Source organism: Haliotis asinina, chromosome 6, assembly GCF_037392515.1.
Source record: "Haliotis asinina isolate JCU_RB_2024 chromosome 6, JCU_Hal_asi_v2, whole genome shotgun sequence".
Taxonomy (NCBI): Eukaryota; Metazoa; Mollusca; class Gastropoda; order Lepetellida; family Haliotidae; genus Haliotis; species Haliotis asinina.
Genome location: NC_090285.1, coordinates 57,718,144 through 57,732,171, shown reverse-complemented (window position 1 = coordinate 57,732,171; position 14,028 = coordinate 57,718,144). Strand labels below are relative to the sequence as shown.

The 14,028-nt window shown below is 37.6% G+C and overlaps 1 protein-coding gene across 2 annotated transcripts in view; it reads left to right on the top strand.

Annotated features, from left to right (window-relative positions):
- Positions 1–962: 962 nt before the first annotated feature.
- LOC137286639 (cryptochrome-1-like) overlaps positions 963–14,028 on the top strand; it is a 28,078-nt gene continuing 15,012 nt past the window's right edge. For both annotated transcript variants that reach the window (XM_067818606.1, XM_067818605.1), the window contains exons 1-7: positions 963–1,278; positions 4,044–4,152; positions 9,876–10,018; positions 11,066–11,250; positions 11,638–11,726; positions 12,375–12,515; positions 13,746–13,916. In XM_067818606.1, coding sequence (XP_067674707.1) covers positions 1,112–1,278; positions 4,044–4,152; positions 9,876–10,018; positions 11,066–11,250; positions 11,638–11,726; positions 12,375–12,515; positions 13,746–13,916 — 1,005 coding nt within the window. In that variant the 5' untranslated portion in view covers positions 963–1,111. The remainder of the gene's footprint in view (positions 1,279–4,043; positions 4,153–9,875; positions 10,019–11,065; positions 11,251–11,637; positions 11,727–12,374; positions 12,516–13,745; positions 13,917–14,028) is intronic.

Here is a 14,028-nt window from a genome sequence, read left to right as displayed (position 1 = left end):
TTATGTTGAAGAGTAATAAACAGAATGCAAAACTCGCTTCCGCCAAATACCACTTTTATTAAACTCGTGAAAGATTTAGAATCAAACTCGTTTTCGCTCGTTTGATACCAAATCATTAACTAGTGTAATAAAAATGGTATTACACGGAAGGCCGTTAAGTATCCTTTATTTATTCCCGTTAATTGTGTTAAAAAGTCTTGGTCTGTCATTCAACATGTGTCGCTCTTTTGAAAGAACATACAATGATGACGTAATAAACGGGGTGTAGATGTATAACAACAGCAAACTCCTGAAAGGTGCGCATCATGTTACACTGAAAACGTTGTGTAAACATAAGGTAAACATACATGCAGTAAAAAACATTCAGTAACTACAACTATAACATGTACATAAGACGGCAAAGACTCATGTGACTTGAAAATATATGTTTGTAGATTCAGTGTCGCTAAGTTTAACGGTTAATTCGATCAGGGAGACTATATACAAGACACTATTATAGATGACAACTTCTTTAATTCTTTTAACATGACGTTTCAAGGCTAATTCTTGCCCCTTCGTCAGGTGGATAACGAACATAGGTAACATTGCAGAATATATACAGGTATACATGAGACTATATATAGATTCTTGATGTGTACAATATAGGTTGTTGTTGACTATCCCTGGTTGGATGAGAAAAATCAGACATTCGTTGACAGTCCTGTTTGTTTAGTGCATATATTTGTTCCTCTTCAACAATGTACAATACAACTGGCTTACATGCAAAAGTAATGCGACCCACCATGCCCAATAGCCATGGCATATTTCGTTTTTCTACGATAAAACCCTGATGTGTGAATTAACTCCCTTTGTTGTTGCGCATTAGATGCGCAGAAAATCTCATATAAACCATGCTGCCGTACACGTGAGGCGGAATAGACCACATGACCACTCTAAGCAAATCAGAAGCCAGTGAATTGACTGTGTCGTTCAATGTGCTATGGGCTGTGTAGAATTGGTGTAAAAGATACGGGATTTTGACCTGCAGTTACCTGTCTTCATATCAAAAGGAGAAAGCATTCATACGATATGACTTGAGATCAGAAATTTGTGAATTTCATAGCAGTCAATTATGTCAAGACCAAGGAAGAATACTGTACACTGGTTTCGAAAAGGCCTCCGCTTACACGACAATCCGGCGTTGCGGGAGGGTATTCAAGATTCTACTTCATATCGGTGTATTTATATACTTGACCCATGGTTTGCCGGGACTTCTCAAGTTGGAATTAACAAGTGGAGGTACGTATAACCGAAAAGGTTGTGTTTTGACTCTGTGTTATGAAAAAAGTGTCCATTTTCCGCCTGCTGTCATAACTTAGTTCTATTTATAGACCAGGCCAATGTCAACCTCATGAATATTAACGGCATCTCGTACACATTACATAACGTCAATGACAGTTAACTTGAATATGTTTTGGGGGGATTAAGAAAGATGTTTTTAAATATGGGTACGTGTGTAGGTACGCCCTCGTGCCTCAGCATATGTATGTATTAATAAAGAACGCCGGATGTTAGTGAATCGAACAGAATTCCGAACTGCGTTGCGGAGTTACATATTTTTCGATTGATATGTGTACGTAAACAGGCCAGACCTTAGAAGTGCGTTCTTAATGTACAACTAATTTCTGTGTGTCAAACGAGATACCCAGTCAATGTACACTAGTCTAGTAGAGTCGATAACTTAAAAGATCCAAGTCATGTAAAAATAATCAGTGTTCTTGTTTGAGATTTCTTAGATGACATTTGCTCATTGATTTCATTAAGCTGAACTTGGCCTTCATTCCTGGCGTCTTATTGGTTGATTATATACAGTGTATTTCGAGGTCGATGTGTCTTATCGCCATCATTTAACATAAAATATACTATTATGATCACAGTCGAGGCCAGTTTAAGTTGTTTTGATCATTGTGTATTATTATTTTTATACACCCATGGTTTATTATTTCCTTTGTGTTAAATATGGGTCAGTTTTTACATCTGTGCCTATTAATAATGGAGAATCCTCCATATAGATCTATAGTTACACTGGTAAACAGTAAAGGACGTAAGCTGTACGCGAGACGGTCTCCCGTTACGTGTACAGTTGACTACCTGAGAGAGGGTCACTCATTCGCGTGACTGCCCGATCACAGAGAGAGAAATTCTGCATGTCACACAAAAACGCGTCTAAAAGTGCAATTTATGAAAATGAGTAAACAACATTTGCTACAGTCATTGACAGATGGTCATGTTATTGGATGACGTGCATGAAAACATAAAACGAGGAAATTAAATTGTCAAAAATAATAAACATGCCAAAAATGTGCAAAATGTGAGCAAAAATTGACTATATGCAACAGCGAATTACACCTATGTGCATATTTTTCAGAAACTTACATTTAGTATTTTCTGGTAAAGGTCAGTCGATGGCTGTGACTGATCTCAAGTAGAAACTCTGTTGATTTCTTGAAAAAATACAGCAGACGATTCCGTAAAAGAAGAAATTGGTCTGTCCTTAGAATTAGATGCAAAGAAAAAACTAAACTTAATAATTAAAATGCAGTTATCATTTGTTCATGACATGATATAATATACATTTCTTATTATGACAAAGTTACACGCATTTACAGTCACAAATTGAAAGTGTAGTTCTTGTACTTGAGTTTACTACTTCAAAATAAAGCATCAGGGATATCAAACCTAGTGGCCAGGTAGGCAAGCACTCAAGTGTAACAACGACTTTCAATGTCCACTGCCCAGTGTACGGACAATTCCCCATCAGGACAACCTCCCACTAGCACAGTTCCTCACATGACATCTCCCGGCACCTGTTTTGTAACCAGGACAATTCCCTACTCATCATAGAATTATCATACAATAGATGTGATGGGATTGACTACTCTGTCCAATATGTGAATTCACTTCTTAAGGGCGATGGGATTAACTACACTTGTTTGAGTGGCATTTTAGAAGTTGAGGTGTGCAAATAGGACAAATTGTTATGGATAACAACCTCCTTATTGCGTGATTGCAACATTTCGATAGAGATTCTTGTACCATTGTCAAGCATCAATTAACCACTCTGTCCAATATGTGAATTCACTTCTTAAGGGCGCTGGGATTGACTACTCTGTCCAGTGTGTGAATTCATTAAGGTCTTTAGAGTGTTTTTATAATGATTTCCTGTTGTTTTCAAGATGGGAATCAAAGTGAAATTTTTCATGGCAAAATAATGATTTCTTCTGCCTATCAGCCTGTCTAGCAAAGGTCACATTACTGTATAACCTTATCCAAGATTAACATGACAAGACAAAATAAACTTACAATAAAATATATATTCTGGTAAAATACTGTCTGATCACAAATTCTGAAATAGAATTCATTCCAAATAACTGTGGAGGCCTGAAGCTCCTTTTTGAGCTTCTCAGCTTGTGTTGGTTCATTATTTGTGATGGGTGTGGGGAACTGTACTACTGATAACAAGATAGCTGTGAGGAAATGTCAAGATATGGAAAATGTCAAGATATGGGAAATGTCAATATATGAGAAATTTTGTGTGGATAATTGTTTTAGTGGACGATTGTCCTGATGTTGAAATGTTCTACACTCCTATTGATGAAAATCTCTGGCAGGTAGACTAGCAAAACAGCTTCATGGATGTTGCTTTGCCAAACAATATGTACTGATGTTTTAGTACACTTTATACCTAAAGCTGTTTTTGCCATAGTACCAATCCCGGTTTTGAGTTTAATTTTTCAGTGAGTGAGTGAGTGTGGTTATTCATGGCTTTTAGCAATATCCCAGCAGGGGACATCAGAAATGGGCGTTAATTACAAATTGTACCTGGTTTAAGTAGTTAAACAAATGACGTAGAGCGACGGTGAGCAAATATACACTTCCAGTGTAGAAAGAAAAAGCCAAGAACATGCCTGAAGACACTGTTTCTATAATATCATTATCATGATCATGTTTTACGAATACCAAGACAGTGTCTGCGTGTGGGTAAACTTTTGCTTCTTTTTCAGATTCTTGTTAGAGTGCTTGGAAGATCTTGACAAGAGTCTGCGGCAGTTGGGATCACGTCTTTTCGTGATCCGGGGTCAGCCTACAGAAGTCTTTCCTAAAGTTTTCAAAGTAAGAATGATTGAGGTTCATGTTTTGCAGTATTTGTGTATTAATTAAGAGTTTGATGTTCCAGTGAAACTAAATGGGCAAAAGAAAGTTATCACTTTAAATTAAGGTTTCCAGAATTAGGGATGCTGCCACAAAGTGAAACAGACTTTGCTGAAAATACCTGGATACAATTGTTGCATAAATACAGATGTGGAACAGTGTAACCATGCAGTGTGAAAAGGAACATTCCTGAAATGCCGAGACTTCCACAAGCAGAATGTGACAGAGTAATTGGTATGGCAGAAATGGGGAGGTCACAACGTCAATTCAATTCTTCAATTGCCGTCAAGCAACCATTATCAACTTGTTGAGCCGTTACCAAGACAGGCTAGACAGATGACCATCCAAGTATGGTTAACATGCCAGTTGAAGAGTGCTACATCGGGACTATACTCAGCGAAACAGATTCGTTGCCGAGATATCAACAGTGTCAACAGCCGTTAGACACCCCATCAGCAGACGAATTGTACTACAACGGCTCTGTGTGGCTGACCAATCCCTTTCGTGAAATGACATGGGCTTGTCAACACCGTGAACTATACGTCAGTGTCCATGACGTGATTAGGAGAGAGTTCTGGTTACAGACGTAGGGACATAGCAACTTGCACCAAACTGTGTCCAAGAGGTGCACCCTTCTGGTGGATGCAGCATCATGGTATGGAGTGGGATTTGTGGTCAGCAGAGAACACAACCTGTCATCCTTCATGGTAATTAGGCTGCTTAAAGGTGCCGAGATGAAGTATTGAGGCCAGTTGTGTTACCATTTGTGTGTAAAGAGCCGAGGGGTTGGATCATGCAACAGGCCAACACATGTCCGCATACTGTCAGGCTTGCATAAGACTACGACAATAATGGGAACATCAAGGTATTGCCATGGCCAGCACGTTATCCAGTTATGAATCTAACAGTGCATCTTTAGGATCATCTTTATAGGTTTCTAGAGTAGAATCTCCTTTCAATAATATGAGGACAACAGTCTTCCTTACGTTGTATTTCCACTTCATGCATTTTCTAGAAAATCTTCACAGTGTGCCTTACTTGTGTGCATGAAAGAGTATGAGTAATTGACTTCTATAAGTATAACAACAGAAAAAGCATGATAAATAATTGCAGCAATATACATAAAATAACAAGGAATTAAGATTAAATTAGGTACTTCTCTTGAAATAAACTGACATTACCATAACTTGAGGCAGTTACGGTTTTATGACCTCTAATATGTTGTGGCATTCTTCATTGGTGAGCATACTTTCTTGGGCTACAACAGCTGGAGTTACTTCCATTTGTTTCTTAAGAAATTCAAAAGCACAAAATGCTTTTTTTCTGATCTTAACATATAACAGTCTTGATAGATAGTTGAGACAACAGGGACCTCAACCAGCTATTGACAGTAGCACGAACAAGTTCTCATGGATCTGTGGTTGAGAATTTCAGCCGACGTCATCTGGCGACTCAAATCATCCATTAGGAGATTGTTTTGACATGTATCGATTCATGCTATGAAAGGTTTGGACAGTTCTATAATGTGACTTGAAACACGTTTTGTGAATGTCATCTGTCATTGGGTAACGTTTCATTTGGATCCCTTGTCTTTTGCATTTTATTCCGTGACCAGATTACTGTTGACTGGACATTGGTGATCCTGTTTCGTGCTCGGTGAATGGTACAATGTGGTATAATAAAGAATATTTCTATCAAATATATCTTGGTGTCTTCTTTGTGAGCCACTGAGAACATCTGGTAATACGTTTCTTTTGCATATGAGTTTACATCATTATCATGTATATGGCACTTGTATGTAAATAATCACACTTTTTTGCTGTTAATAATTTCATGCTTAATATTAATTTCTGTGCCAATCATAAGAAATGATAAATCTTTAATGTGTGTTTAATCTTTATTCAGTGGGTCCTGTGAATATTTAGTTTGTCGGACAGACATCTTGACATTACAGGACCCAGTGTTCTGTGTCCTTGAAACATCTTTCATGAACACTGAATCACTGAATGTGTCAACCATGTTAAAGAGTCTGACCACCAGATACTGTTACTTGTCTCTGATGACAATTATAGGTTGCCAAAGACCATTGTCCAGCCTTACGTAAGAATGTCAAGTTTAGATTAGTTCACATAACACTGATGAAATACCATTTACACCTGTCACGATCTGCGAGCAGGGAGTACAAAAGTCATATTATCCCATCATGTCTGGGTGACAGTGCGAAATGAAAAAGGCATAGAACTATGCTCATGCTGTCGATCACTGGATTTTCTGGTCCAGAGTTGGTTATTTACAGACCACCGCCATAAAGCTGAATATTGTTGAGTGTTGCTTAGAACTAAAGTCACTCACTACTATATCAATAGATAATTCTAATATTATAACTCACATTGTCAATATTGCTGACTGTATACTCTGTGTCGTGAGAGTGTCAGTTGAGGTTATAGATACAGGCTCAGCTGTACTTATGCAGGCCTATACCTTGACCTACAAAACTAAGGGTCTACAGGCCATGATGTACCTTTCTATTGCATATAAAACTTATGAAGGTCATCATGACCTGATTGCGCAGTATGTTACCCAGACCTGTCCTGTTGGCTGATTAAGAGATAATACAGTCATTTTTTTCTGGGTCAAAGTGTCACACTATCACAATATAGATCATATGATATCATGAGACCAGTTTAAAAGATTTATGTTGATAGATGCCCTGATTAATTGAATTTGGGGTCAGAAGATTAATGGTTAACTGCTCAGTGGGTCATTCAGAAACTCACCCAACCTGGTCACATTTCTGTCATAGTCTGTGAGGCACTGTCTAAGACACATCCTACCTTTGAACTATGTTTTGCAAAGTGGAACCGTAGTTTTGATCTATGAAAAATATTTCAAATAAATATCCTCACAAACTTCATTTGATCAGGGCAGAACACAAGAATGTCAAAAGAGGCATATAAACTTTGGAATTAGACTCAAAATTTCAGAATTGGAGTTAGTTTGGCTTTTCAGCAGTAGGGTTCAGGAAGAGGAAGTTTGCATTGAAGATAACCTGCTTTTATATTGGCCCCAAGAGTGTTCTAACCTGACCCACATGACTTTTTATTTGTTGTGTGTGTGTCACTCCTGCATGTCTGTCACAAGGTAAACAACCAGGGTCGTTTGGGTTGTTAATAGCACACAAACTTGACCAACTAATGTTACTGTTAGTTGGATACTAGGTCAGTAATTGTGTAAGATAGCAGCATTGGTTTCCGTGTTTGTGGGTCACTGGATAATAGGAGTAGAAAAACTGCCTAACGTGGACAGGGTATTGATTTATAGGCAGTATGTCTCCAGTAAGGGGATTTACCTTGACCCAGAACACCAGTTGTGTTCCCCCTAGGGTTCAGAAAGGGCAGGGTAAATTCATGGAAAAGGGCACTTTATAACCTCAGAGGGCATGTTGGTGAGGATTATTTAAAAAACAACAACATGTATAAGAAGTCAAATTGTCTTATAATTTCAATTCTAAAGTTCGTTTTTACTCTTCTCAGTTTGTATTTTTTAAGATTAGAATTTGAAAAAAGCATTTCAAATCTGGAAAATACACACTCGTCATAGTAAACTGCGATTGAAGCGAAAAAGGGCAGGCCACAAAATAAAAAGGGCAGGGTGCTGCGTCGTAAATGTGCCTAGGGGGAATACTAACCAGGGTGCAGGTCACCTGTCATCTATCATACAGATCCTGAAAGAGTACACCCACTGTAGCCCATGCAAGTCTAGATTTCGAAAGTTTCTGAAACTGTAGAAATCCATAAGCTCCTCTTTATTGTATTTGATTTTATCTTGAAACTTTTTTGCTGTAACGTGTTAATTTCAGAGACTAACTGTTAGTCTAGGGGACCTACAGTGACTAAATGTAAGGGTTCAGGCAGTATGTGGGTCCTGTAATTTAATCAAGTTGTGTAGTGTACTGACACGTCAAGTTTCATTATTCCTTAATTACAGAAAATCTTTGTTTCTTATTAACTGTTTTGTGCAATGAATATTTCTCTCAGTCCTCAGGGACATAACTTTTTTGTTGTGTAAAACCCTGGTTTGTATATTGAGACATTTTTGGCTGTGGATGTGAACTAAAATAGTCCGAATGGGTTTTCCAGAAGCTGTCTTAGCTCTATGACTGGCATAAGGCATTGTTAATCTGTGTAATGGGGATTGTCAGAGGAGAGGAGGCGATGGGGTAGCCTAGTGGTTAAAGCATCCTGTCGAAGATCTGGGTTCCACGTGTGAAGACCATTTCTGGTGACCCCCGCCTTGAGTTTGTTGGAAAAGTTGCAAATAGCAGTGTAAAATTAATTAATTAATTCGTTCGTTCATTCATGAGGCTTTATTGATCAGCTTTCTTGGGATTGTGGTCCCAAGCGGACATTATTTCTTTGTACCATAGTTTCTTGAATACAAGTTATGTGAAAACTTGCTTTTTCCGTTTTCTTGCACAGTGGACACGAAGGGCTAGTGTCAATAAAATTGTGAAATTTGCAGTTATTTTTGCGTGTACTTATTGTGTGCTTTCATTACAAGGCATTATTATATTTCAAAAGGACTCTTAATATTATAATTCTTAATATTAGTTGTCATGTGCAGTGACTTCTTCATACATTTTCTTGGAAGACTGCCATATTCAGCATAACAGTTTTAATTCTCACATGGGTGCAGTCTGTCAACAGATGTCTGGTGTCCCCTGCTTTGATATTGTTCTATTAACTATATTTTCTCTAGAAAATCTGCTGTAAATTTGACTTTCATTGAAATTGGTAGTAGTGCTCTTGTCTGGAGCAGAACTTAAAACCGTTCTGTTTCTCAACCAAACTTGGCATATAGATTGGTCTGGTGGTGTGCTGGTGCAATTTAGTTGTTTTGGAATTCTCAATAAAATATTTATTGCATTTCCATGGCAATGAGTTTGGCCTTGACTGAATTTGGTGGTAGTGCTCTATTCTGGAGCAGAACTTAAGAACATTTCAGTACTCTCCTTCCACATTGCAATAGGCATGCAGAAACATTTGACATAATTAGAACTAGTAGACACAATCAAGGAGAGCATTTTGTCATTTAGGGAGATATTGATGACTGACTTCTTGTATCTTTTATTTTGGTTGCAGATTTTACTTTTTATATGTAAAATTGAAAAAGAAAACACACAAATCTTTGGAATGTTGCCAGATGTTATTGTGTCATGGAACAGATGATGAGCCACCTTTGAGACTTCCCAAGCACTTACAGTTTTTGATATTGGAGACAGTGACATTTAGACAAACTACAACAAATTTCACTTTAAAGGGACCTTTGAAGGTCAGGGTTAGAATATTGTCTCTCTGTAACCCATGCTTGTTGTAAGAGGCAACTAACGAACCCGCTGACTTAGTTGACACATGTCATTGGTTCCAAATTGTGCAGATCCATGCTCATGCTGCATTGTCTGGTCCAGACTGGATTATTTACAGACTGCCGCCAAATAACTGGAATATTGCTGGGTGTGGTGTTAACTCGACACTTTAAAGGAATCAAGGTTAGGCATCTGTGAAATGTGTATACATTCACTGATGGCTATGGATTATTTCGAGACTGTGATTAATTCCATGCCTATGAAAGTTTTTACAAGATAATATCGTCAAATTTCTAGATTATATGCTTTGATCCTGCAGGAATGGAACATCACGCATTTATCATTTGAAGAAGACCCTGAGCCATTTGGAAAAGATCGTGATGCTTCCATCTGTTCTCTTGCTACTGAGTGTGGGGTCAAGGCCATTATCCGAACTTCACACACACTCTATAAGCTTGAAGAGTAAGTACAGTCAGATGTTGTGTCTAGCTTTTGTTGTCATAAAGTGAAAGCTTGGTCCTTGCATATTCTATATTTAGTAATCGTTTTGTGGTTTTTATGGGGTCTCTGATAGTGTTGAGTATTTACGTATGCCACTTCTGCATCATCACCGCAATGTTTGACTGAAGTATATTCTCAGATCTCTTTTGTTTTGGGACTCATCCCTTGAACCACTGGTTAACTTGGCTTCAACTCGATAATTTGCTGGCTGCTGTGAAATAGATCAAGTTGTCGGTACTGTTCTCTCTCTCCACCCGCCCACATAGTTCATTAGGGATTACAGTCTGTTTGGTTCAAAAGCGGACTGATGAATTACAGTCTAACTTGAAAACTTATGAACATGAAATAGTTAAAACATCAGACCAACTCTATATGGTTTTGTCAAAATTTATGTCATGAAAATAAAAAGAGAAAGGAACAGCCAGGTGTTTGAGAAGCATGTGCACAATGTGCTGACAACCTTATGTATTCATCAACCTGTGGTGTGTCCTTTCTCTCACACTTGGCTGTCCCTTTCTTTGCACTCCTCCCTCATAACAAATAGTGATCTATGCCAATATTTTAATGATAGTTAGTTACGCTTTTTTATTTTTAGAGCTTGAAGTCTGCAAAAAGATTTGGTATGATATTTTGGTTATGTTCAGTGTTTAGGATATGTTTACTAGTTTTCGAGTTAAGATTACAGGCTAGCTATTCTCAAAATGTTTGTAGCCCTATGAACTTCTTAAGCCCCATACTTAACACATTGGCTTCGATGTTAAGAATTCTTAGGGCTGTGAACGTTTTGAGAATAAGGGCCCTGTTTATCAGTCTCCTTTTGAGTTACATATTTCTAAATGAAATGACTTTCAGACTTGTTGGTGTTGCTGTCAACTTGCATCAGAAGTTGTATAATGTAATAATGATAGTAATAATGTATTGCCACTGTTTCTGGTCAACAAGAACAGTAATGATGGACAAACCATGTGTTTTAGGTGTTTGGTTATGTGTTTTCAATGCTATTTTCAGTGTTATCAAAATGAACAACAGCACGCACCCTCTCACATACAAGCGGTTCCTGTCAGTTCTGGCTCAGATGAAACCTCCCCCAATGCCGGAAGAAACGATAAAACCTGACCTGATTGGTCAGTCTGTCACTCCAGTCACACTGGACCATGATGAGAAATATGGTGTTCTCAAACTTGAGGAACTTGGTATGTATTGAAGCAGTGTTTGACAATTACCGATGATTAAGTATTTCTGAAGTAATTAGCTTTAATACTGATGGGTCATTTCATTAATGCAGTTCTATTCTAAATATTCATATTGATATGTCTTTTTTTATTGGAGTCACAATCTGTATGTCACGTGGACTCACTGTTTTTTATAACAACACAGATTTCAGTTTTAGGTCCACTAAACGTGTTGAAATGGATCTGTTTTTGATGCCTGTTATAATTTTACCAAACAGAAAAATGACCTGCTTGAGAAATTGTTCGTGTTACAATGAAGATTGAAGATACATCTTTTTAATCATAGTGAAAACTGTAAATAATGTTGAAAGTTACAAAACCTGAAATGTTTGCGTGATTCTATGCCAGGGTTTGACGTCGATGGAATTCACCCCGTGATATTCCGAGGTGGCGAGTCAGAAGCCCTCACTAGATTATACCGTCACCTGGAAAGAAAAGTAAGCAATACATCGAATATTGGACCTCATATCTTTTGTTTCACTATCTTTTCCATTAAGATTTTTATTAGAATTTGTCTCCAACAACGGGATTGTGTGGTTTCAACTTGATTACTCATGGACTACTGCTCTATTGCTGAAATACTATAGAATTTGAGACTCAACGACAAATAATTGTTGCAAGAGCTCTTCTCCTCTGTATGGTGACCATGAAAACTGTTTCTTACATATTATCACTTAGAAATAGAGTCCAGGATTATGTTTAAAGATTTGTGCTTTCATTGGTTTTTTAAAATCGCTAAAGGAATTTAAATAGGAAAATCTTGATATATTGTATGAACACCTAGTGTAAAAAGCAGGTAATACATGGCCATATGCTATACTGTTGTATACCGGTATGTTATAGTGGTTATACTCATCTTGATATAACAGGTTCCCATGCAACAATTTCCTCTGTGTATTATTATCAGTGTGGGCGACATGCCTTGTATGCTGTACAAAAATGTTTGACATAATCAGTTTGTAAAGAACCTGAACATTTCACAATCTACCTCAATTATTAGTGCAAGGGTTATTTGTTTTGAAGTCTGCTTTTTTGTTTGTATACATATATATAAGTATATATAAGCAATAATACTTTCTTTCAAGGCATGGGTTGCAAGTTTTGAGAAGCCAAAGATGAGTCCACAGTCCTTATTTCCGAGTCAGACAGGATTGAGTCCATATTTGAGATTTGGCTGTCTCTCCCCAAGACTCTTCTACTGGAAACTTAGGGAACTGTACAAGAAGGTAAGAATGACTACGAAAACTTATTCTTGATCTAGAATAAATCTGCTTGGAATTAACACGTTGATTCTACAAATTTGTGTGATTTTTCCTTAAACTATGTTTTGATGTAGTTTCTTTGTGATTTTCACTGGTTAAGGGCTGATTGGCATAAAACATGATTCACATAATTGATCTCTGTCAAAATTTGACTGCTAGTATTATTTTATCAGATGATGTACAGTTGCCTAGGTCAAAGATTTTTCTTGCAGATTAGGTTTGTGTGTTAATCTTGTGATCGTAGTGGTCACTCATCACGTATATGATCCCATCACGTCTATGATCCCATCATGTCTATGATCCCATTGTGTCAATGATCCCTTTCACGTCTGTGATCTCATCACGTCTGTGATCCCATCACGTCTATGATCCCATCATGGATACAATGTGTGAATCCCATGTCTTCTGCTGGGATATTGCTGGAACATTGCTGAACATTGCACATAACTGACTTACTCTTGATTCTTATGCTCTTGTCATATGATTGTGGGTTGTTAGGGGTGACTATTGAGTGGGAAAATGACTATTGTGATACCAATAGTCTGTTGCGACCAGCTGTTGCAGTACTTTTGCAAAGTATTTTTCACCTTGGTTTGTCTTACTTGAAGTTATTTCCAAAATGAATGTATAGTTTATTTGAAATAAAAATATGTTGAAGTAGTTGGAGTCTCTTTTTTTAAGAGGCCTGAAACCAGTTAACTGTTAACAGGTAACAGGGGCAGATAACTCTAAATCAAAGTGAACGCATATTTGGAACTAGCTGTATTTTACACTGTGTTAATTACTAAGCTATTGATAGTGACACATACTATCGATGCATCAACAGTGTTTCATTTCTACCCTCTATTAATTGCTATCAGAAACTCAGCAATTGTAATCCATTGATAGTTTGTTGCATCGCTGGAGCCCTATGGGTTGGATTCATCGTACTAGTGTGTCACTGAACTAAAAATAATAAAGCATTGATGCATGTCATATATTTTGTGTCTGTCATCATGTCTTTGTATCCTTTACACCAAGAAAATAAACCTTAAACTTTCATGATTTTATATCCAGACTTTTGATGACCTTTCCATAATATGTGAAATATTAGGACCTTCTTCTAATTCTCTCTATCCAACCGTAACACTGAATATATGCTCCCAACTCACCCTTTTCCACCCAGCCTATGCTCACAGTAGAACTCTGTTTCAGGTGAAGAAAGGTAATGAACCACCTTTGGCTCTACATGGCCAGTTGCTGTGGAGAGAGTTCTTCTACACTGTGGCCACAAACAACCCCAACTTCGACACGATGATTGGAAACCCTATGTGTGTGCAGATTCCTTGGGACCGCAACCCAGAAGCACTGGCCAAGTGGGCTGAGGTGAGATACCAGCATTATTGCACGGGAGCATTTCATACTGATTAACATGTAATTGTTCTGAAAGAAAAAAGAGTTCTTTGCCTTTTATTTAAAGATATATTTCAAGCAAGCA